This window comes from Molothrus ater, chromosome 9, assembly GCF_012460135.2.
Source record: "Molothrus ater isolate BHLD 08-10-18 breed brown headed cowbird chromosome 9, BPBGC_Mater_1.1, whole genome shotgun sequence".
NCBI classification, from domain to species: domain Eukaryota; kingdom Metazoa; phylum Chordata; class Aves; order Passeriformes; family Icteridae; genus Molothrus; species Molothrus ater.
In genome coordinates this window covers 13,404,614-13,430,230 of record NC_050486.2, presented here as the reverse complement: position 1 = coordinate 13,430,230, position 25,617 = coordinate 13,404,614, and the positions used below count along the sequence as shown (strand labels likewise).

The 25,617-nt window shown below is 35.5% G+C and overlaps 1 protein-coding gene across 14 annotated transcripts in view; it reads left to right on the top strand.

The window, feature by feature from the left end:
* The window catches only part of PTBP2 (polypyrimidine tract binding protein 2), a 156,744-nt gene that overhangs the window by 118,403 nt on the left and 12,724 nt on the right, over window positions 1-25,617 (top strand). For 6 of the 14 annotated variants that reach the window (XM_036388252.1, XM_036388251.1, XM_036388249.1 and 3 more), the window contains 6 exons: window positions 6,504-6,579; window positions 17,594-17,766; window positions 18,187-18,330; window positions 19,765-19,779; window positions 20,744-20,908; window positions 20,986-21,096. In XM_036388252.1, the coding sequence (XP_036244145.1) occupies window positions 6,504-6,579; window positions 17,594-17,766; window positions 18,187-18,330; window positions 19,765-19,779; window positions 20,744-20,908; window positions 20,986-21,096 (684 nt within the window). The remainder of the gene's footprint in view (window positions 1-6,503; window positions 6,580-17,593; window positions 17,767-18,186; window positions 18,331-19,764; window positions 19,780-20,743; window positions 20,909-20,985; window positions 21,097-25,617) is intronic. The other 8 variants (XM_036388260.2, XM_036388258.2, XM_054515859.1 and 5 more) reach the window with 2 other exon arrangements.

Here is a 25,617-nt window from a genome sequence, read left to right as displayed (position 1 = left end):
GACAAATGCCATGTGATAATCTGTTGTATTTAAAATGTTAGTATTAGAGTTTTGGGCTAACCTTATATGTCTAATATAATTGCTGGTAGACTAGACAAAGACACGGTGATGTGAGAAAAATGGGTTGTTTGTGAATTAGAGGTGTTTTAGTCTTGTGTAAGGTGTGATAATATTTTTAGACAACCTTTGTTTTTAATAATACTTAAGTTGTGCTAGCAGCAGTAAACAGCAAAAAAGACATGTGGAGCATTATTGCAGTGAAGTAAGGCTGAAGTCTGACCATGTTCAAAAGTTTAGAAGTGGCATCTGGATTTGTTTTTCCAGCAGTGGTATGGGGAACATGTCCATAGTAACAAAAAATAACTTCTTACAATGAAAGATATCTGTTAACAGTAAAGATATCTGATAACAGTAACTTCTATAAATTGATCCTGTTTGAAATGGCTTTCATATTTATTCTCAGAACAGCTGACTTCAGTTCTTTTTTTCTTTGTGCTTTTTTTTTGTGATGCCCATTCTGTCACTGTAATATATGTGAAGAAGTAAGAAAAGCTGAAAATGGAAAGAAAGGAAACATGTTGAAACTTAGTTTGTTCTCTGTAGTAGGTATGCTCACTCTATGTAAGGAAGTTTTAGTGTACTTGTTTAATAAATTTTGATATCTTTCACTAATTTGAAATCATGTAGTTTTCATTTGTAGCAGAAGACTTAGTTTTGCATCTTAATTGAGGGGTTATACAAAGAGAAATGGATCACATGCACCACCTCTGAAAACATGCACTAATGCCATATGCAAATACCCTTCCCATTTCCTAGAGCTTCAGGCCATGTTTTCACAAGCAATTCAAGCTGCATTCCATTTTTCTGTCACTGTGATACTGGTGCAACAGTAGCCAATTCACAAACCTTTTTTGGGAACTTAGTACTGAATGAAAAGCAAGTGATGGTATAAGTGAGTTACTAAGCGCCCATAGAGTTCACGACTTAACTGATTTCATGCCAGTATAGTTAAATGGTGTATTCTTTAAAATTATTCAAGTAGGTGTACTCCATGCATGTAAGGTTCTGGTGAAGTAACAGCGACCTTATAATTAAACTGTATGCGTTGTAGAATAATTATGAACCTGCGTGGAGTTTCTTTTGAATATGCATTCTGTCCTGCATGGGTATTCTGTGATCCTGTACTTATGAGAGGTGTAACAAATTCCTCAGGGTAGTTTGGATTATGTGTTCTGACAGTTGTGTATATAAGCAGAGCATAAGGCAGATCAAGTGTTTTTTCTTGACAAAAGATTATGTGAGGGTATATTTATGCAGTGTTTCATATAAAAATTTATCATGTTAGAAATGAAGCATCCTTTTAAATTCTAATCCATCACATGTAAACTGAACAAAGTTTATAAATGCTGTGTTTGGGGGTTCAAAGTGTGTTTTCTGTTGTTTCCAAAGTCCAGTCCCCAAAGTTACTTCAGATATTGAAGCAGTGTGTTTACAATGTGTAACTGTTAGAGGATAATGTTTTAATGTCTGGGTTGAAACTGTCATGTGCTTATTCCTCTCCCATACCATCAGGTTTCTGGCTCTTTCTTTTAAATTGCTCCCAGATGTTGTTAGGAATAGTGTTTTACAGTGCTGTTGGATTTCCTTAAATCACGAGATCTGTCTCCTGGCTTGTCATACCCCTTGGGAAATTCATGTCTGTAGGCTGAGAATGACTGTGGTGAATGTGCAGTGCAGCTGAAGTTCTCTTACTTGTCTTTCCTTTTGGGGGGGAAAGGCAGAGAGAGGGAAATGGGAAGGGCAGAATCATCCTGGTTTTGAGAGAGGTTTCTAATATCAGCAAATACAAACACCACAAATGAGAGTATTTGTAAAAAATGTATTTTTCAATATCTTTGAGTGTTGTAATTTTATTTTCTAGTGCGAGTTTAAGAAATTTTTTTTAGGTGATACTGTTGACTTTTTAACAGAAGTTAACTATTTCTAGGAGTCACTTGTTTACTGTTTCTAGGAGTATTGTAGTGCTTCTACACTGTGCTGTCTGTAATACACTGTCAGGTTAGGTTTAGCCAAAACTTCTGATCAGAGTCTCCATAGCCCTGAATTATTGGGCAAAAAAGCCAGTGTTTCTCTGATGTAAAGCCAAAAAGTATTCTGGTGCATAAAAGACTAAACCCTTGGATGTAATAAAATCTGGGGAAGGTGTTAAGTATTTAAAGCCTCATCTGGAATATGAGGCAAATAGTTTGCAAAGACTTCTAAATAGTATATTTTTAATTAGCTTGGAAGCATAGTATGACTGTAATGACTTCCTGAAATTATATAGATACGTAATAAAACCTGTGATAGCACAAAGCTTTGTAATAGTCTTTAATGGAGGGAAAAAATCTGAAATTCTGCAGTGTAAATCCAGCTTGTGTTGTGAAGGATTTTGAGTTAGCTATAACTTAAAGCAAGGACCTAGGACATTCATTTGCTGAGCTAGGGGCTTCTTCTTTCTCTTTGTGTATTGATTTTGTAAATTGCAGAAGTGACAGTGTAAGAAATGAGTATTCACTTAGGGAAATCAGCTAAACATATCAAAGTGGTGTCTTTAATTTACAGTATGTAAAATAATTTTTGTATATATAACTGAACTTTCATTTAAATATGCACTAAAAGTCGGATTTGGTTTATTTCTTGTATTTTTTGAAAGTGGTCCTGCATGTCAGTTTTACATAAATCCATTGACTGATGCCATGCATTAAACATGATGTTTTCCCACCATGCATGGAGATGCTCTCATGGGGTCATGGGGGTGATAAGGTGATAACATGGGCTGAAGTGAAAGGGTGGTATTGACTGTGACAAATTCAGGGTTTGCTCGCTGCAAGATGTTAGCCTGGAAATTTCCTTGTTTATTTTGTATACTCATATTTTGGTAGATACTGGTTTCATAAAGTATAGATAGCTCTGATCTGAGCAGTTAGTTGTTAGTTTTTGTGGAAGATTGATGTAGATTTGTCTTCTTGACATTGGTAGGAACAGAAATATGCCATTGAAGACTTGTGCTGTTGAGGCCTAGATGTCAGAAGATGAGGTATTAATAGTATGATAGGAGTTTGTACTTCTTATTTTGTTCTTAATAATCTCCTTGCCTCATGCTAAAATGGATATTGAATTTGTCTCTACTGTGTTGCTGTTACAGTAACTTTCCTTTGCAGTTTATGGTGAAATATAGTCATAGTGTGGTTTTTTATTTTTTTGTTATAACTTAGATGAGAATGTTTTTGCCATCTCTGTATTTGTGATCTTCAGTACTGTTATACCATCTCAAACTTGCTTTGATTCTTTAGAACACAGCAGTTTGCACAGACAGGGAAAAGAGTTAAGTGAATGTTGCTGTTGGATCTTTCTTCCTTGAGTCTGATTCTGTGTGCTCTTCAAACATCTGAGTTTGGTTTCCTTAGCTCTGAAACATTCAATACAATTATCTAATTTAGTTTAAAGGTTTGTACCATTTGACTAGCAGAACTTTTGTGACTGAGACTAACTAAATATTTGAGATGCTTGGGAAATTGGTTATGATTTTGAAATTCATGCGTGACATAACAGAGTGATGAAAAGCTTTGCTCGTGGAGCATGGTGTTAGTCCTTTTTGGCTTAGCACCCTCTAAAAGAGTATGCACATAAAACCAAAACCAAGCACCCAAACCACAAATTGAATACACCCATATCTCTGCTGAATAAATGTAAGTAAAATAAGTATGTCTATGTAATTTGGGAGGGATTATGTTACACAGTAGTGCCAGTCTAAGAGCACACATTGGCTTACTTTAGATCCTTTTATGAAATTGCTTTGCTAGCCAACCAAGATCTTCAGACAACCCTTTTGAAGTAAATAGCAAAAACCAGGCAGGTACTGCTTTTGATTTTGTAATTTACCACTCTGTATCCAAGTCCATCGTGTCTTTTGCTGCAGAGCTGGTTTCAAAGTTGCATACTGAAAAATACAGAAGGATCTAGGCTGCTTAAGAACCAATTAGGAAAAATAAGCATGTATATCTATATGATCATTACTCTCGTGGTAAGAGAGATCTTTGTCTTTGACCAAAAGCTTGGGAAATATGTACTGGAGTGAGTTAATAGAGGTTTGCTATACATTTATGATTTCACAGGGGAATTGGAAGAGCATTTCATGTATGAACCTGTACATATGTGAATCAGACTTTTGAACACTAATTTATGCAGATAAGACAAGTCTAGATTTTATGATACAGGCCAGCGCAAGAAAGTCACATTTAATTGTTCTGCGGAAGCAAAAATGTTAAAACTTTCAAGTGCAATGTCAAAGTCTTGTGATTGACTCTGAAGGTATTCATGAAATGTAAAATGATATGGTTGTAAATGAAGAGAGAACTGTTCATGAAACACAAATACAGGAACTGAATATTTACTCTGTTGAGTAATTTGTGCTCCTTTTGTATTTTTCTGCTGTGGATTAAGAAATTAACAGTTTTTTTGAAAGCCAGATTTACTAGGAACCAGAAGTTTCTATAATCATTCTTGCACTCTTTCATTCAGCTGTTGCTGTTGTAAGTAACTTTCTGAAGCTGGAGGCAATTGAAATCTGCGATATTTCAGATTTGTGAAGTTCCTCCAGGTTTTGGGAAGAGCATTCATTTGGTACTGGGGTAGTTTCAGCTGTTTATGTAGTAATTACTGTACCATTGCAAATTTATGCCTGTCGTATTAAGGGGGAAAAATGCTGGTGAATTATCTTAATCAGCTGGATTATGAACAGATTCAGTGTCTGCTGCTACTTCTGCCTGATCAGCTGGGCTGGCCAGGCTGCAGACAGGGGCTCCCAAGCAAAGCCTGATGGGTATTGCAAGCAGAAAGAACTGCACTTACCAGTGAGTAACCTAATGCTGCTAGTAAACTTCAACTTTGCAGCATTCTACCCTTGTCAATATTATGTTAGAAAAAGTAGAACATGAAAGGGAAAGAATGTTTATGTTTCAACTTACACCTGCATATTACGTCAGTAGTAGGAAGCAATGTAGTTAGAAAAACAGAGAATTTCTATAACTTCCTATAAGTTGCTTCTCAGTTCTACCTAGCTAAATTTTTCCTAGTTATATCTGATTAGAAATGCATCCCTACATGGAAAAGGACAAGACATAGTCCCTGTCATGGTTCTATCTGATCTTGGTATTAGGAATGATGCAATCTTAAGGAACTCTTGCTCTTTTGATAGGCACAGCTTTGTTGCTTGCTATGTACCCTTACAAGCTTAGAGCATTCAGTAAACTGTATAGAGATTCTTCAGGAGCTGATGTTGAAAACCAAGTAAACTTTAATGGCTCTATATGTGTGTACACATATATAAACTTTAACATACTGTTCTCTGTGTGGACACAAATAGAGTGCAGTATGAGAAAAAGGTAAGGGTTTGATTTTTGTAAGTCTTTCAGCTGTGCTGTCTATGAAGGTAATAGTCTCAGATGAATTTATTATGAAGTATTGAAGTGCCCTGTAAAACATATTCATGAACTATTCTTGATTCTCTTGTAGTGTCCACAACAGAATTAAACCCATGTATTTTTATAAGGATGGTTAGAAACTTTTTTTTTTTCCTCATTGCCATTTTAGCAGTGACCTGGATTAGTCTTAAGGGTGCTGCGGAAATACTTCTGAAGTGGGAAAGAACCTGTAAGAAATTCAAGATAATATTCAAAGGATGGTTTAAATATTTTGTTTATTGAAAGATCACATAAAGATTTTGTAGACTCTTTGAGGGATGAAGTCTTGAGTGTGAAGAGGGTTGGGGCATAAAAGAAAAAAAGAAGCAACAAGGTTGTGAAAAGAAGCGCCTCTTCAGCTGTGTCAAGTGCCCATCTTACCATTTGTGGAAAGGGTTATCGTGTATGATTTTAATATAAACCCTCCTGATTTTTGCAGCTCACTTTTAAGTCATTCATTAATTGATATTTGTCATGTTTTAAGAACTACGATGAAGATGTAATTCCCTGCCCTAAGTTGTGTTTTGCAGAAAAAAAATGAAGGTCCCCAAAATGAAAACTGATTTCATTTCCTGTGATCATTAAATATTTGTTTTTAAATAGGGGTGTTAAAATTGAGCTAAACTCCATATTTCTCTTTGCATAGATTTCCCTTGTAGTTTCAGCTAGATATAATAGTGTAATATATATGTGTATTAAAATATTAAAACTTAAATTAATTTAAATGTTATTGAAGTAGAACAAATTTATTTAATTATATTTTAATTTGGAATGCTGGGCAAAATTATTGTTCAGCAGTTCTCATCGTGTCCAGAGATGGCTTTATATCAGTGGTGGGTTAAACAACTGTGCTTAAGCTGCTCTCATTTCAGATTGCCATGTAAATATTCCGCTTTACTTAGATTTCAAATTGTTGCACTTATCTGAAAAGAGGAAGTATCATCTTTAAAAATCACAAAATAGAGGAAAAAAAATCTCTTACTGTCTCTTTCTTTTTAGAGAGGATCTGACGAACTTCTTTCAGGCAGTGTACTCAGTAGCCCGAACTCTAACATGAGCAGCATGGTAGTTACTGGTAAGTGATGCCCTTTCAAAGGAGAAATCTATAATTTATACTTGGACTCATTTCCTGTTTACAAGGGGAGAACACCAAAACAAGAATCCGTTGTGCTATAGAGGGATAAACTGTTGGCTTGTATTAGAATATAGTGACTTTGTATTTCCTACAAACCTTGGGTGTCTGAGAAGAATGATCCCACAATCAACAGGCAACTTTGAGATGTCTGCACACGAAATTGTTGGTGGGTGATGGGAGGAAAAATCACAGTTGTCTTGTACAACTACCCTTAAAGGAAGGAATCTCAACTGCAAAGGTAAACAGCCCAGTAAAATCTCAGGCAAAGGTAAACAGCCCAGTTCCTGTGTGACATCAACTTCTTTACTCATGGTCACCCACAAGTCTGGGTGTTACAGGGAAGACCACTGTGCCAGTTTGATAATACAGTGTGGATTCAGGAAGAGAGAGTTCTGGGTCACTGCTCAAGCAGGAAGCTTCACTTTGCTCCTTCAGTTTGAGATCGCAGTGGTAGAATATCAGAGCAAAATGACTGTGGCTGTTCTTGAATCAGTTTTCTGGTGATGCTAGATAGAAAGGTTTTTTCATTAATTGGCACACACTAAAATGCCTTCTCTTGCACTTAATGCTTCTGTATGTTGAATGTACATTGAGTTCCCTTGGAAAGCTCATTTCAGAGGTCTTGCTTTTTCTCTTTTTTCTTTTTCTACCGTACTATTAATGTTTTTGTGGGTTTTTTCTCTTTTTTTTCCCTCTTGCCTTAGAGATGTGGAGGAGTTAATTCATGACATCAGAGGGTTGCTGCACTTTCCAGTTACTTGCCTGGTTCACTGTTCTACTGTGCCTGATTTTCTGTATTCATGGGGTCAGCAGTATAATCACTGATATTAATAGCAGACTATTTCCATTTTAATTTGTTAGTAAGAGGTTGGGATTCAGGGTGCAATTTCATGTTACCATTAGGATGCTGTGGTGACAGCTCTTGCCAGAATGGCTGGCTCTGTGCTTTCTCATCCTATATCTTTAGCACAAGCAGAAAAACCTCCAAATCCACGTTTCTGCTGCACTCTTTTGTTGGAGTGCTCATACACTTGCAGAGTAAGTTAATGCAGCATTAAACTATTCTAACAAAATAAAGTAGTTTTCTCTTGGAGCAGCTTACTGATCAGTCATGATTGCACAGTTGTAGACAAAGGGTGGTGTTGAGTGGAGGAGTGTGGCAGCAGAACAAAACCACTTCCACTGGCAGTTCTGTAACCAAAGGTGACGAGGTTATTACTTTGGAGTAAGTCAGAAATGCAGTGCAGTGTAGTGCATTCACAGCTATTTTGGAACCCCAGAACATATGTCTCTCTTTTCTGTTTTTCTTACTTCCTTCTGGTTCTGAAAGAGGTCCCTCTTTTGTTCATTTTCTTGATGTCCTCTTCAGTCCTGGATATTTAGTGCTCCATCAGTTTGCTTTACTTAAACAAGAAACAGCTATGGAAAGAGTTGTGTGCCAAGGGTTTGGGGTATCAGCAGAGGACATTAAGACAGGACAAAGTCCTAAACATTACCAAATTATATATATATTTTTAGATAAACTTTTAGTTCCAGGAAAATAAACGCAAATTAATTTATCAAAGGAAAAAGGAGGTAAAAGAAAAAAATTGAAATAAGAATTATAATTTTGAGGTTTCAGAACAAGAAACACGAAAGCTTGTGTAAGCAGCCCCTACATACAAATTCTTCTTTAAAAATTCTGAGAATGGAAGCACATGTTTTGATCCTATTAGGTTGATGTATGGGTTAGAAGTTTGATGTATTTAACAGATATGTTGCTTCCCATTTTGTTTTTATTTCCCAGCTGATTAAGGGTTTGGGTTTTATTCTTGGGAGTTTGTTTGTTGTGTGTGGGAGTATTCTTGGTGTGGGTGGGGTTTCTCTGTTTGGGGTTTTTCGCATCCGTAACCATAACTCAAGAAACAGTCTCATTAGCAGCAGTGGTTAGAGTAGTGGTCTGGTTCCTGTAGGATCAGATGCCTGTCATTAAAAGTTTCATATAAATTCAGTAATATGTAAAGAAGATTGGTGGAAAAATAATTCCAAACAAACAAAAACCCACAATGTGAATGCAGTGCTGTAATTCAAGTCATTCTCTACAGCAGTCTGTAAAAAGGAGATTAGTTTGTTTGGGTGTTCTATTTTTTAAACATTTTCTTGGTATTGTATTCAAATTTCATTCTGCTTGTCTGTTTGAAGTAGCACAAAAAACCCCTGTAGAGAAGGATAAATCCTCTGTTCAGCTTCTGAATATATCCTCCCGTAGCTCTCTTTTTTACTGTGAGCCAGGAAGTACTTTTTCCAGACTTGCACAGTTTACAAGTTCAGATTGTAAACTCAGAAGTAGTTAGATATGAAATTGAAGCCTGTGTTAATTTTTTGTAGCCATCTCCTGAAGCCAAATGAATTCAAGTGTTCATTCTGTCTGAATTGATGTCCTCCTTTTGCTTCAGTTCTGCTATTACTTTTTCTCTTCAGAAGAATTTAAAACTTTAGTCAATTAAACAATTATTTTTTTTCTGTAGCCAAGGTGATGAATCTTTCCCAAATTTTCTAGGGCTTCAGGAACCTTGTGATCATTTATTAAGTCCCTTGTAAATGAGACATGTTGTAGATATCTGCCTAGTAAAACTAATACTTGTTCTTGCCCTTTCATTCTTAGGGTTGGGAAGTGTCATGGTATTATTATGAGACTTGGCCATTGTTTCCCAGAGAATATAGAAACCTATTCTGGTTTTGACTGTGATATTTCCAATATCTGATTCTGTGATATTTTTCTAAGTAGGTAGCTAGGAGAACAGAAGAAAGAGATGGTTTGTCTTTGTAATCCTCTGAGCCTTTTATTGGTGAAAGTGTACAAATCAAAAAAGCAGTTATCAATAGCAGTGCCTTAGCAGGCCTAAACTTTGAACAAAATCTTGTCAATCACAGCCTCATTTCTTTCTCTGCTATAGAAATATTAACCTACACCAAAATGCCTAAGTTGTCAAAAAACCTACCTTTTCTTGGAAGGAATGGGTTTTGGTGGAACTGAGGGCGGTGTCGTTATGGGTGAGACTGGAGATGATTTTTTTAAAATGAACATCCTACCTTTTTATCATAGGAAGAGTTCCTTTGTTCCTTTAGTGAGTTGGGTTTGGGGTTTTTTGGGTTTTTTTTGGTGGGTTTTTTTTGGATGGTTTTTGGGTTTTGTTTTGTTTTTTTTTTAATTCAGCTGCCATTCAGTGAGAATACTGTAGTAATTTTAATGCTTTTATGAATACTCTTGGCTCTAATCTTCTCTCCAAGTGAAAGGCATGGAAGAGGAATAGTTTCTCTGCCCTATAGGGAGTCTTGCAGATGAATCCTTTCCTATTTTTTTGTGAAAGAAACTTGTGAAATTGGTGAACAAATGTTTGATTTGCATTCTTACTGATAATTTGAACCACTGGTAATTCTCTAAAAAAGGCCAGCATGTTGGACATGGCTCAAAATGCAAGGCCTCATCCTTGGGCCTTTTCTAAACAGTTTTGTCACCTGTATCCATCTTCCAGACTGTGTAGGTGACAGCATGTTACATTAGCAGTCACTACAGGTGAAGTTACTGTTTTAAGCACTTTCTATGTCTTGTAAAAGAGCAGTCTTAAGACTGTAAAGGAGCAGAATTCTACACTTGGATTAAGATGACTTTTACCTCTTAATTCTGAACCCTGTTTTGGACAAATTTAATTACTGTCATTGTTGAGGAATTTCATTTCAGTTAAGTGTTTATATTTAAATATACAAGATTTATTCTTGTTCCTGAACCAGGTTGGACAGGATGGCAGAATATTATTTTGTAAACATTAAGGGAAGGATCCCATCCACTAGATTAGAATTTGTAGCAAGAGAAAACAGCTTGTAAAGTACAAGATCAGCAAATATCTAAGCTTGAGAAGTTCTTTTTTTATGTTACATGTGTAAGTTTCTGATGTTTTTAACACTAGCTGACATGAGTATATTAAATTTGTGTTCTCAGAACTACAGGCCTTTTGCTACTGCTTAAACTACTGCTAGTTTTTCTTTAGCTTTTTTTGAAAATATTGTCAAAGTCTATTCTTATTTTCTTCCGTTACCTTGCTTGACTCTGATTTCTTTAGAGAGCATAATCTTCTCATAAAGATCCGTGAGTTAAATTTTTTTGTGTTGGTGCACAATGACTAGAAAGGCTCTTTAAGTAAGCTAAAATATGATTTGGTAACAGGATTCTGAGAAACCAGAGCTGAAACCAGGATCTTCAAATATATATTGCTGTTTCTGACATTGCTAATGGTTTTGAAGACATTAGTAAGGCAGATTGCAAATGATTGTACATAAATAATTTTTTACCCTTCAGTGCTGTATGTTAGTAAGTACATAGTTATTTATTCTGCAGATTTTAAATGCAATAAAAAAATCCCTTATCTTTAAAAACTGGAAAAGTTGTTTCCTCTGTAAAGGAGTAACCTCCTCTGTTAAGGGGTTACTTTTTCACTGAACTTCCTGTGAGGCTTTGGCTGTTCAGGAGAATTGCTTAATGGAAGTTGTAGGAAGAGTTATCTGTTTGGAGATGCTCATGCCATGAACTCATTGCTGAAATCCACATACAAAAAAGGTAAAATTTATAAGAGATGTAGATAAAAAGTGAAAGATGTTGATGGAAGTTTTATGAAAATTGGCTTGTCAAAGACAAGAAGAATTGGCAGGTTTTCTTGTTGCAGCTGCCATCAATTTCATTGTTCACATTTGTGTGTTTAAAGTAGATCAGTAGAAACATTCCAAAATCATTTTGCAGCTGAGCTCACCAAACTCCTGGAGCTTTGAATGATACTGTTGATCTTGTTTTTACTTAATTAGCAGGGAATGTTAGGAGTGACTTCGGTAGGTAGTTCATTGTATTAACAGAATAATTAGCACTGAGCAAACTAATAATATTTCAAGTGCTGTATTTAACTTAGCCAGTAAACATAGATGTGTCATAGATGTGCCATTTTTGCTAGCACGTTAAGTAAAATTAGTAATTAGTTGAAACTAATGATGCTTAAACTTAGGTGATTTACTTCTGAAGTTTTCAAATTGATTACAATTAATAATAATTTGGAAGTACATTACATGTGATTGGAAGGTATTGTAATTTAATAATTCTGTATACTTTACATATTTCTACAGATATGCAGATTTAGAAACTTACAAAAGTAAAAAATCTCCAGATGGGAGAAATAAAATGTGGCTATTATCATCAATTTCGGTAATTTCTGTCTGCATTGCTATGCTGTGGTAACTCGTTCTACTTCAGTTGGATTTCACACTAGCCTGTGGTATTTTTACATATTTTTAAGGACCAAATTAAGTGCATTCATGTTAGACTGCAGCATTGAACAGCCACTATACCATCCTGTAAATGTGTTAGCATAGTTGCTTAGAAAACTCAGTGCATTTTGAAACAGGCGCAGCCTATGTGCAGATGTGCCAATTAAAAGCTATATTCAAGTTTTCTTTGTTTCACTGTGTTTACTTATTTAAGCTCAAATTCCTCTTAAGCAGTAGTCTTTGTAGTGTAAAATAGTTTTAATATTGGTTGGTCAAGATTTTTGTATGCACATGGCTCATGTCTGTGATTAAACAGCAAAAAAAAAACTATTAACAAAATGTAATTAACACTGACCAATGTAACCTGACCTTCAAGGTTAACAAATGTGGACTTCGGGCAACTTCATATTCTATGTGTTTTTATTGTATTTTGAGTGTAGTATCTCCTTCTTCTTTCAAACATTTTGTATTCCAGATTTTATCTTTAAGTTGAACTTTTAAAGATTTACATGCTGAAGCAAAGGTCCTGTACATTTGCTTTTGGGAGCCTGGGAGAGGTCACTGGTCAGCTCCCTTCCTACATTCTATCACTTACATCAGGGTAGGGTATGTATAGGAAGACTTTCTTTAAGAAAAGAACTTTCCAGAAATGAAACCACAGTGGTCTCTATTATACAATTTGTGATTGTCTGCAGTTTGTTGCTGGTTGGTTGAGGCAGATGACTGTGTTCAGTAGCCAGGGCAACATTTTAATGTTTGTCTAATAAACTAGATATCTTCAATTGCATTGCCTTTCTCTTAGTCACTTATTTCCTGTCTGGTTATGTGCTTGATGTTCTACAGCTGATAACATTAAATCACATATATTTAGCCAAGGTAAAGCAAGAAGTGCTTTCTACATAGAACAGCATTGAATACTACTGCTATTAAGCTTCTTGTCTTTAGTATGTACAAACTAAAAGTTATTTTTTTTAATTGGTTGTTGGAATGTAATGGCAGTTGTCAACCAGAGTGATTTCTGCAGGAAGTATGTGTATTTATATATTATTTCACTACTGCAGATATGCGGGAATTTATAGCCAGTGTCTTGTGGTCATTTTTACATTTTTTTTTCCTTCTTTTCAGGAACTAATGGGTGAAAGCAACTTAATATTATATCCAAATTTTTTTTGCCTGTACCCACATAGTTACATTTCTGTATTAGGAGATTGTGTGCTTATGAAAAAAGTTTATGATACAGAAAAATTATGCATCTAAAATAAAGGTCTCAGAACTCTTAGGTCATATCATTTCATCATTTCAAAATCAGTTATTATCAGATAGTAAGCTATTCATTCTTTGCTAGGACTTAGGCTGAACTTAAAGAACAGTTTTTCTGCAAAAACTGCTTGGTTGCATTGAATATTCATAGCTTGAATGATTGAATGACTTGGACTTAAAATATGCCTTGTGTATACTGCAGTTCATTTTGTTGCTTTTTTATATAGGTTCCTATTTCTTTGTCTAATAAAATAGGAGTTTCTCACTGAAAATGCCAGGACCCAAGTTGCTCAGATTATGGCCATTTAAAGGCTTTGTCAACCTGTAAACAGGCAATTTCAACAAGTTGCTCTATGCTGAATTAAAGGAACTCTATGCAGCAGGGATGTGGCTTTTGTATCAATTGTATTTAGATTGTAGTATCCTATTTGGATGTGAGAATAATGCTTTGAATATCATTAGTAAAGATGACATCTTTTTTAAGATATAGTTGCTTGAGGTCACATGGAAACTGAATTCTTCATCTCCTTGGTGGAGAGATGCAGAGGACTTAGATCAGTGCTATGGTTGTTACAGAACATGGTTTTTTATGGTAGTTTGAATTGAATAGAACCATTCCTGTGCTCAGTGGATCTTGGCAGAGCAGGGTTAACGGTTGGGCTCGATCTTAAAGGTCTTCTCCAACCCAAATGTTTCTGTGATTCAGGGCTAGGTTTCTAATTTTTTTTGGTTTATTTTTTTTTTAAACTATGCATTTGCAGCTATAACTTGATTTGTAAATGAGCTAACACTGTGTTTTAGTCATTCTCCCAGTGCTTCTTAGAACTTTTTCTCCCAATGCAAATATTGTAGCCTGCTGTTTTCAGTGCATATCTGTGTTTGTTAAAGTTTTAGCAGTAAAATGTTTGAATTGGATCAAGAATTTCAAGTCCAGTGAAAGCCAAACTAACATGAAACAGCCACTTGCCAGTAAGTCTCCAGTTTAACAGCAGTTTCAGCAGTAGTTATTAGTCAGCTTGTGAGATCTCCTCCAACATCCCTTGGCCTCTCCCCAGGTTTCAGCAATTTTGTTTTAAGTGCTGTATAGGGAAGGATCTTTCAGGTTGTTGCTGCCTAGGCATAGATTCTATTTCTGTCAAAAGACCATGTTATTCCTCTGGTACCTTGCTCCCTTGACTTGGCTTTTAACCTTTATGGACCCTGATTCTGCTAATAAAATTTGTTAGAGGATGAGATTGTTGTTTTAACAGTAGTTAAATTCACCTTTCAATGGCTCTGAACAAGTTGTGCTCCTGTGTCATAAATGTGGTTTTCTATTCCCAAGTGCAATTTAATATGATGCGTCTTCAGCTGAGAAGTACCATTTATAATGACAAATAAGAGACTACAGTTAGAGAGGTGTCATACAGTGCCAGAATCTCTCAATAACTCTCCTAAAAGCTAAATTTAATTTGTTCCACGAATGTCTTGAAAAGTTCACTAAACATGCATGCATATTTAGTGTATGATACACACTTCATTACTGGAACAGGAAATTACTGTTAGGTGATGCTGAATGGATAACCAAAAGTAGTAAAAGTACATATTCTCTTTGCATTCAGCAGCTGACACGTTCATTTCTTCTGTCTTCCAAAATCCATTGTTAAATCTTTTGGCATAAATTTTACTTCAAGAAGGTGGGCTTCGTTTTTTAGTGAATGGTACCAGTTCAGCTTTCATTGTACAAGAGATGCTTTTGCCCATAAGTAAGAATCAGCTTTTGTCGTGTTTACCTGCCCTACTGCTAAAAACATTTTTGGGGCAATTCCACAGCACTGAGAATGCTTGTTGCCAATCCTCCCATCCTGCCCCTCCCACCCCCCGTTTTCTGATTGCCATATGTTCTTTTGTGCCTAATTCTGTATTTTTTTGTATTACTGTAGTATATTTACCTGCTTTTTTACAAAAATGTTTTTGCCCAGGCACTTGTCTACATAGCTTTTTTTACAATAAGTAAAAAAAGTTACAAGTACTGTGTAGTTGAGGTTAAGACTGTGTAAAAAATAAAATTGTGTGAGAGGCTTGTATATGTGAACTAAGTTAAAGCTCTTAGTTGCTGTTTAGAAAAAGTTACACATATTTAGTACATCAAAATGCTTCTTTTAAGCTTGTTCTTTAAACTTACTGCAGCAAAAGTTGAAAAACTGTGTAAAATGCCAGTATTAGGTAGCAATGCTAATAGATGCAAAATCAATTGGGTAATACAGTAATTAATAAATTATTGTGTTAAATAATTGTTAGAGAAACATTTAATATACATATATGCGAGTAATTATATACTGGCCAATGATACCTTTACTAGAAATGCTGGGATTACCTGAAGCCTAATTTAGATAAGATCTTCAGTGTAACAAAAAGTAAATTCCTGGACATTATGCTGTGGAAAGGTTAATATGTTAAAATTGTTTGTTGAAAAGCCCACCAAAGACAAAACATTTCTGTCAGTACTGATCTGAGCCATCATGGTGAATATTTTTCTGGTGATGTAAAAAGAGGTTTCTTAATTTCAGAAAATCCTTTAGTTTAAAAACTTTTTCTCGTCTTCATTTCTGATTGGTAATGTTTCATATCTTTTGAAACTTTATTGAATTGAAATTATTCAGAAAACTGAAGTATGAAGGGCATTGGACATGTAGTCTCAGTATTACCATAATTCTTTTATCCTTTGCAAGTTTGTTTTAACATGTTTGTAATGCATTGTCCAACCTATCACACTTTGCCTTGTTTCTTCTGTTTGGGTATTTTTTTACTTTTGTAGAGATTTAAATTAAGAACTAGAGAAGATTGTTGTGTGATGAGCTTCAGGTGAAAAGTAGAAGTACTTTTTTTCCATAAACTTTGGCTATCTCTTTGAGATCGTGTTATAGTGTATAATTTTGAGCAAGTGAAATCTGGCTACCTGGAAGCTCAATCTCACCATGTTAGCCAAAATGGTACAGGTTAGAGTCCTGTGTAGACTTCAGATCCTAGGTCAGTGTGTATTTTTTCAAATTTTACTCTTCTGTGTTCCACCAAAATTTCTTTCACTGCAGCAGAATAAAATAAAAAACTACTATTGCATGGCTTCTAGCATTGTCAGTTGGAGATACTGCTAGCTGAATTTTGACCAGTCTTGAATGTTGTTAGGTTTTTATTGGTTTGTCTGCTGTAGTAAGGTGTAAAACACTTTGTGCTCTTCACAAGAAGAACTTTTTAAAAGCTTAGTCATGGAAATTTTTTTGGAGGAGGGTTGATGGTAGTGGTACAGGGTGTGGGTATGGAGTTACTGCATAATGTACCTCTAAGACATACTGTTTTTAACTAATAGGATATTTTGAATTTTATATTTAGATAAATCTAAACATCTTTTTTGGTAGAAGAAAGGGAAGTCTTATCACTTGTTTCACTAATATCTAAGTGCATGCTGATTTCCAGCACTGATTAATTCGTTAATATTATATCTTATGACAGTGTTGTTCTTTAGCTCTTGACTCAGGTGTTTACTCCACTGACATATTTTTAACCTAAGTTAATAATTTTTTCTGGCCTTCTTTCAAAAGCAAGATTTCTTCCATCCAACTGGTTAGCTGCTTATCATATGCAAAAGGAATTCCAGTTGGAATTTTACTGTAATTCTTTGCAAGAATTCTGGAGAGTATTCTAAATAGTCTTTCTGGTGTTTTGTACATTGATGCTAATGATTCCCTGATTCTTTTAGGGAAATGTATCTGGATCTTCTTGCATTCTTGTCTGTGTTGGCTGCATCATGTTATTAGTTGGTTTTTCCTTTTTTATGAGTGAGCTTGTGGTTCAGAATGGACATTTTCCTACCTTAAATTGTTGGTTTCATCAGCTTTTTGTGATGTCAGTCCTCTGGGTCATCCCCTTTCTCCACTCTGATCTTTCCCAGCATTAATGATGCTTCCTGTCTTGCTTTGTTACTTTTCTACTGTGTCCAGTTCCTTAGTGCAAGCAGTTCTTAAAAAAACGTAGGGATCTATTAATAGTTCCACCACTATTTTATTTCTTTCGAAAGATCTCTAGGTAGCCACTAACTGTTTTTACTTTAATGTATGTTGGAGTTCTTATGTGAGCCCTTGTTAGACATGATTAATATGTTATTCCATGTTATTATATGAGATGTTTCACTGAAAGTGAGGTGTAAAGGATTTGCTGAGGTCTCTGTTAGATGACTGTCTTCAACAATCTACCTGCCATGAAACTAGCATTTGTCTCTGCAGAATTTGTTTTGAAGCCTTGAATTTTACCTAAACCAAATTAGATGGCTCACTTAAAATTAATTTAATGTTTATAATTAAAGGCATTTTTAATAAAGCATTAATAATATCAGTGAACTTTTCAAATAGAGTCTGAATATGTCTTTCAGCCAATGGTAATGACAACAAGAAATTCAAAGGTGATGATAAAATGGATGGGGCTCCTTCTCGTGTTCTTCATATCAGGAAATTGCCTGGGGAAGTGACAGAAACAGAAGTTATTGCTTTAGGTTTACCTTTTGGTAAAGTAACCAACATCCTGATGCTGAAAGGGAAAAACCAGGTAATTTGATGCTTTTTGTTTTTTTAATATGCTTACTGTCTGATTTCAAAATATATTGTTAAAATGCTATTGAAGTCATAAAGCAGTAAGTATTTTAGGAAAAAGAGCTTTTGTTCCTTTATTTTTTTAAATGAATTTACACCATCTTTTAGTAAATTTTGGGGGGAAACGGGATGGTTGCCAGCTACATAAAGCAAAAAGTTAGTTGGAAGAGAAATATTTATTCTTGCATCTTCACTGATGAATTTTTGGAGATGAAGTAGCTTAGCAAATAAAGTCGGTATGTGTCGAATGACATTTTCTGAAGGCTGATACCAATTTGTTAAAATTTGTTATCAAACCCTTTGTTTTTTTATGTACGTCTAATATGAAGATCACCTATTTTGTAAATACTGAAAATTTTAATTCTTTTAATTACAGGCATTTTTGGAACTTGCCACAGAAGAAGCAGCTATCACTATGGTTAATTACTACTCTGCTGTGACACCTCACCTTCGTAACCAACCCATTTATATCCAATATTCCAATCATAAAGAACTAAAGACTGACAACACACTTAACCAGGTATATTTACTGTTCAGTAGTATCACAAATGCAGACAGTAGAAGATGAGGCATGGCACGTGTTCTTGGCTCATGTGCCATGTTTGAATCGTTTGGTTTTGTCCACATTCTAACACTCCTGTGGTCTTACCTATGATTGTTCCATTTTGTGGCACTGAAAGGCCTTTGCTTTCTGTGCCATCTTTCTGTTACAATAAATTTTCTTAATGTGTCCTTGATGTCAAAAGGCATAGGTTCTGAAGTGTGTTTTTAATAGTTATTTAAAAGTTCTAAATAACTTCAAAGTTTTTGTCTTAGTTTAGAGACTGTAGGATGGTAGAATTAACTTCGTTGTTCTGACACCTGAGATTCCAATGCCAATTTGAATTCCGCTAGTGGTAGTGGCTAATGCCAATGCCTAAATTTCAGTGCTTTGGATGATCACTCCAGTAGCACTGGTAACCTCAGCTTGTGATCTGCTTTTTCTGGAGAATAATACCATAATGATCACTCTAGAGACAAATGTGCTTAATAACAAAACATCATTTTGATCTCTATTTTGCTCTTGCCTCTCCTGGGCCTATTTCACAACAAATACAGATACATATGTCTATGTTTAATAGAATTGAAGAATTGGCACAAATAACGTGGTGACCAGTTAATGCAAACTATAGAGAGATAAGAGACTCAAACCTACCAGAAGTCTGATGGTTATTTTAAGATTAATTTCTTATGTTGCATTTTTGATGATACAAAACACTGTGTAAGTGCCAAATTAATTTCTATTGATTGTGTCCTCTATTAGGACATGTAAATAGTAAAGTTATAGCTGTTACCTTTGGAAGCAATTTCAGGGTAATCTATTGAAGACATTTTGGTTCAGATCAAGTATAGTGTTGATTTTTCTGTTGGTCTTTCTAAATAGTCTCGTTCCTTAGAATACTTTGATTTATTTTTATAGAGATTATCCACCCTCCCAAATGACTACTTAGGTATGATGCTAGATGTTATTTTGAGCTTGTTTGACAAAATACTCATAAGAATTTTAATATTTACCATTTTTTAGTCCTGTATTCCTTCATGTACTCACGTTAATTTTAATGGATGCAATATGATGTGTAGTATATATAGACAGTGCTGAAAAGGGTCATACGTTAAAATTGACTTCACGAGTTGTAGTTCATTGTGTTATACAGTTTGAACTTTTCCAGTCACTGTAAGGACTGATATTTAATTGATATGTGCTTATAGAAAGAGTAGGAAATAATTATGCAACTCAGCTGAGTACCTGGCTATCTTGAAAGTTGTGTTTCATGCATTAGGGAAAAGAAGTGTAATTGAAAGACATTTCAATGTAATTAATGTTAAATGTAGAGGTAAATTTTGTTTTCCCAACTGGTGTTCACCAGGTCTTTTTTTCCCCCTGCCTCTTTCCTTATTCATTGATTTGATTCAGTATGAGGAATATCATGTAAGTTGTGAGACATGAAATGGTGTAGTATCTCTAATACCTTTAAAATGTGCAGTATGCATTAATATGATGGTTATTATTTTTACCTGGCATGCTCACTTGTCTCTCTTGTTTTGTATTGTTTTGCTTCATAAGGCGACTGTAATGCAACTATTAAATGGAATCTCTTTTTTCTGCACTTTTTCTTTCTCAGAAAAAGACATCTAATCTTTCTGATACTGTCAGTTTTGGCAGTGGAAGTAGTTACATAGATGTGTGTTTTTGTGGTATCATGGTTACCTTTGAATTTCTAAAATCATACTTGTGTTTAAAAACAAAAAAAAACCCATATATGGAGAGGATTTTGTTTTTCTTTTTACAAAAGAGGGTGGATAACAGACACCAGTTTGTTTACCTCTCTGGATACCACTTTCTGACATGTTAGTCTTTTGTATTATTTCATTGTGTTAAAACTGAGAAGTTTGGACATGTTAGTTTAGAATTTTCCCTTCCTATTAGAACCTTCTACATAATTAAAATGGCAGTGAAATGTTAGCTGAGATACAGCCTTTTGAACATAAGTACCTCTGCTTTGCATAGCATTGGGCTTTTGCCTTGGTTGGTTTGTGGGTTAGTTTAGCTTTATTTCCTGTATAGGAAAGAATCTTGAAACCTACAAAATCCTCACTTTCTTTATCCTTACTAGTAGAACAATAAGCTTTCTACTAGAAAGATTATTATTGGTGCCTTTTGAAGCCCCTCCTTAATGTGACATAAGGATTAATTGCCGTTTTCATTTTTGTTGGCTCTTCTCACAGAGTCAGACTGCATTGCACTTAACGTTGTGTTGTGTCTGTAGCACTGAGTTTTAAATTAGTGGACTATTTTGTGTTTCTGGAATTAACTATATTAATATTTCTGACTAATTTCAAGCTATTATCTTGAAATATTAAGAAAATCTCTCTTCTGTCATTTTTTTTTTAAGCGGGCCCAGGCTGTTCTTCAGGCAGTGACGGCTGTGCAGGCATCAAATGCTCCCATTAGTGGGACCACTGTTAGTGAGAGTGCAGTGACTCCAGCTCAGAGTCCAGTACTTAGAATAATTATTGACAACATGTACTATCCAGTAACCCTGGATGTTCTTCATCAGGTAAGTCAGATTTCACTTTAGCTTGAGCTGTGGTTGGGAGAAACAGATGTGTAAAACTGTACCATGTTTTTTGGCAGATATTCTCTAAATTTGGTGCTGTATTGAAGATAATCACATTCACAAAGAATAACCAGTTTCAAGCTTTACTGCAGTTTGGTGATCCAGTAAATGCACAGCAAGCAAAACAAGTAAGTATAGTTCTCTTCTAAGGCTAGACATCTTCCTGTACTCTCAGTATTTGTAAAATGTTGATGTAACAGAGTACTGCCATAACAATGTGTCATACTCCTCCACCATGTGTGTGAATCTTTTGAGACTAAAAAAAAAAATAGTAGTTGTTATACTGTGTGAAATCAATGTTTAATGATAGTATGTTTATGGATACTGTGTCTAAAATATTTTAGGCATTTGTATGAACTGCGCAGAGATGAAATAATATGCAAGACTGCAATATTAAAAAACTCAACCAGAAGTAAGAATGTAGGATGTCAGGGTGATGCATAATTAATTCACTGTAAGCAGCAAATATAGTAACCCCATTGAATTGTTGGCAGGTACTTTTAAGCATCCATACGAAAATGTGATTTGTGGATTAGTTACAGATTTGTGAAAGTATTTAGTTATAGTATCCTTAAAAAAAAAAAAGAAAAATCTAGACCTATTTGTAGCCATAAATGCCCAGAAGAAAGAGTGCAATTTACTCATGTGACCAGACTGTGAAGAAGCTCTGCAGCAGTGATAGGTGAGCAGGATCTTGCTTTTGTTTTATAGGAAACTCTCCTATCCTGGTTAGGAGAGGCAAGAACAGGTAGCTGGTTTTATTCATTATAGCAGGAGAGAGCCTATGGATAAATTATGGCAAAGATCAACAACATGTCATCTAGACCAGATGGTTTGAATTAATTGAATGGCATATGTTCACATTTGTGGCAGTAGAAAAGGTGAACCAAAGGGGAAGGTGAGATTTTTATTATTATTATTATAATTTTCAAGAGATAAATGGAATTAATTTGTATTTTCAAACCTTCACATGCAGTCTGAGTTTGAAGAAGGCTGATTAAAATTGATGTGCTGGTTAAGTGTTGCTTGGCAGCATAGAAAGTGCTTATTGCCTGTAGATGACAGACTAGCTGAGAACTTCACAAAATTGAAAAGCTCACACCTCAGGCTAAGTTGGCAAATTTTCCTCCTGGTAGAGGAAAGACAAAAATGGTCTTAATTTCCTGTTGTAAAGAATGAGGACTATATTGAAATAAAGACTTTGTTAAGTGGTAGAGGGTGGTCATTTTTATCCCTATCACCAAATGAAATACTTAGCATTGAGTCAAGAACTGTGAGATGGTCAAGACAGGGGATCACAAAGAATTGGACATGTTTTCAAAAAACAGAGTGTAAGTTTTCATGCTATTGAGGAAAACAAGAGAGAAGAGATGATTTGCAGCTTGATTAATGGTGGCCCACTTTAAGATAATCTACTCCAGAAAAGCAGTCTGGAAATACTTGTAGATCTGGAACACAATTTAAATTAGGGATGTCCTTTTCGGAGTTGAAATAATATCAAATATTAGATTGTGCCTCAGAGTTGAGAGAGATGCAGATATATCACTGTGTACTACATAAGAATTGGTATGGTTGGAATGGACCTTGCAGGTTTAAAATAGAGGTACAGAAACTACATCATAACCTGCAAGTTCTGAAGAAATCAATTGTAAACATTTAGATTTATATTTGAAATATTTGATGAATAGTTGGATGCTAAATGTATTTGTTAGAGAAGGTTGTAATTCAGGCTTCACTTGTGTTTGGAAAGCCATTTTTCAGTAGTAGTGTTACTGCTGCTTTAAGTGCTTTTCTGATGCAAAGTATGACATCAAGTGTTAAAACTTCTGACCTCGTTTTTTGAGTCATGTATATTATCAGGAATATTAATGGAAAAATGATGTCTGCAAAATGTACTGTAGTGATATGAAAATTATCAGTGTAATTGTAGGAATATATTATAAAGAAGTTACAAGTGAATGGATGAGGTATGTAAAAGTGTGAAAGGAATCTAAGAATCTCTTGCTGTTGTTGACTTCACACAAACTGATACTAGCTTGTGGGACTCTGTTGGTCTTAAAAAAACAGTATGTATTTGTTTCTCCATTTTTGCATGTTTTCATTAGGGTACCTGTTCACTTGTAGTAGTGTGTGTGTGAATGACAAAACTTCATTAAATAAGTGACTCCTGTATGTGCAGTCATTGTCAGAGTAATGTTGGGGCCTTATTGTCAAATTGAAATAATCTTAGATTTATGGTTTCATAATTTAACCAATCTATGCGTAAACGTACAAAATGTTAAGAGTAGTACCAAGCACAATTACTAAAGGATGCTAAATTGGAAGGAAGGTTTGATTTCCCCACTACCCTCACAAACCAAATCGAGTGAAATACAGTTCTTACAGTTAAGCTGCTGTGATAAAACATGTAGTGCCACCAGAACAAAAATACCTGAAGGAAAGAAGCAGTCAGGTGATAGGGAAAAAAACCTCTTCTGCTTAAATACATCTGGATGTAGAAGCAAGACGATGTGGTGCCTGCAGTTAAGTTGCATAGAGTTCAAGATCAAACACATGGTAAAAGAGTAAAGTTTTCAATTTGTTTTCCATCCAAGTTACTGTAGAAGATAATGGGGAAATTTAATTTTCCAGTGGCCCTCTTCACAGGAAATCAGAATATGGCCTTAATAGAAATTGAAGACTTATTAAGGAAGTTAAAGAGCAATTTGAAAAACTCAAGTGATGTAAGTACCAAGGAGAGATGCTATGCATTTGAAGGTTTTGAGAAAACAGTGACACTGACAAGAATGTGCAATATGAAGCCTCTAGCCCTGTGGGATCTCTGCTGCAATTTGAATGAGCAGCTAGTGAAAAACCTCATTCCTGCTCCACTTCTTTTGTAAGAAAGTAATTTCCTGTAAAAGTAGACAGTGGCTCCACTGATACTTGTTTCATCACCACCCTCAGGCTGGATCATTATGGGTTCCTGGGGTGAAGACTGGGAGCTTCAGGTTCTGTATAATGCAGCAGTCTAGCCAGGGTGGAGAATGTAACTGAGAATGGGCAAGAGTAGAGCACATTGAACTGCCATGCTTCTGCTAATGAAGGTTTTGTCTGGAGAAGCCTGTATGCATATGGAGATACCTAAGCATTAAAAATAGCCCATTTTCATTGTAAATGATGAGTACTCTTAGCATAAGCAGCAGACTTAAATATTTGAACACCAGTACTTTGGTATACCATGAGAAGAGAGTGCTGGGGTTTCTGTCTGAGAAGCTGGCTAATTCAGAGCATTGCCTTCATGCAGATGTACTGGAAGTATTCTTGCCAAATCATGGCTATTAACAGTCATTAATGACTCATCTATAGACAGTCAACTGAGGCTCATATGTAGTGCATGCAGGTTATCTTGACCCAGCATGGGTTAAAAATATCACTAGAGGTTCTGTTACAGTTGGCCAGTTGATCCTTCCTTGGCTTGCACGTGATTCAAAGATTCCAGTGAGTTTGACTGCACATGTCATCTTTCCAGTTGTTTTGCCTCACAGCTTCAGGCTAGCTCTGTGCTGGTAGCAGTCTGCAAAAGATCTCTGCCAATCTGCATTGCCCTAAAATATGTAGTAGGAACTTCAGGTAGTTATTGCAGAATGGAAGAAAGGACATCTTCAGATAGGATACTGAGCTGCAGGGCTATTATCCACTATTATTGTATTAGGCTTTTTTGGACATCTTTAGTTCTAATTTATGCTCCATTCAGATGCACAGATCTGTGGGATGCACTTGGGGCATATTTCTCCCAAGAGATACTTACCATACAACCTTCAGTTACCTTGAGGTACTTACTTGAGCTGGAGTATGTTTTGTAACAGTTGGAAGTGTTGCTTCCTTGGGTTTGGGGGGTTTTTATGCCTTTAGCTCTTAACAGCCTTCTGAAATTCTTAGGTTTAGTTTTTTGGGTTTGCTGATACAGGCAAGATGAAGAATGGTGCTGACATTTGTAGAAGGTCTCGTGATTCTTGATCTCCTTGGTTTGGCCCATGTGTGATGTTGTGTGGTATCACATGTGAAATAAATACACGAAAGAAAAGTTTCTTAGCAGTAGAGTTCTTGGAGATGATTGTTGTATGTACATTCACTAGCAGTGAATGGCTGATGTTGTGTTTTTCAGGATGTCTGAGAGGAACAGTGTTTGAGGATTTGTTGCACATTCTTTTGCTATACAAGAGCTCAGGACACACATTGACATTTGTGACTTTAGATGTGAACAATTAATCTTGAAAAAAATGCTGGTTGGTGAGAATCTTTCTTGCATTGTTAGGTGTATGAGGTGTATGATCCTGCTGGTAGAGATGGTTGGGGTGAGGGTTTTTATTTTTTGTTCTTGTGCTTGAATCCTTTCCTAGAATTTGACTGCAGTCCTTATTAAGAGTGCATCTCCTTCCTTTCTTGTTCAGGATGTTCTTTCAGCCCATCTATCCTCCAGCTACAAGTGATTTCTCTTGTTCAGTACCTTTATATGTATTTTTGGTCACTTTGATTTTGGAAGAAAGAGGAGGTTTTGCTGTTTCAGTAGAAGTTTTAGTTACTTGTATAGCTCCCTTTAAACCCTGACTACTCTAGAAACTCCAAACACAGATATGTCTTGGTTTGCTACTTCTTAAGTCTGAAAT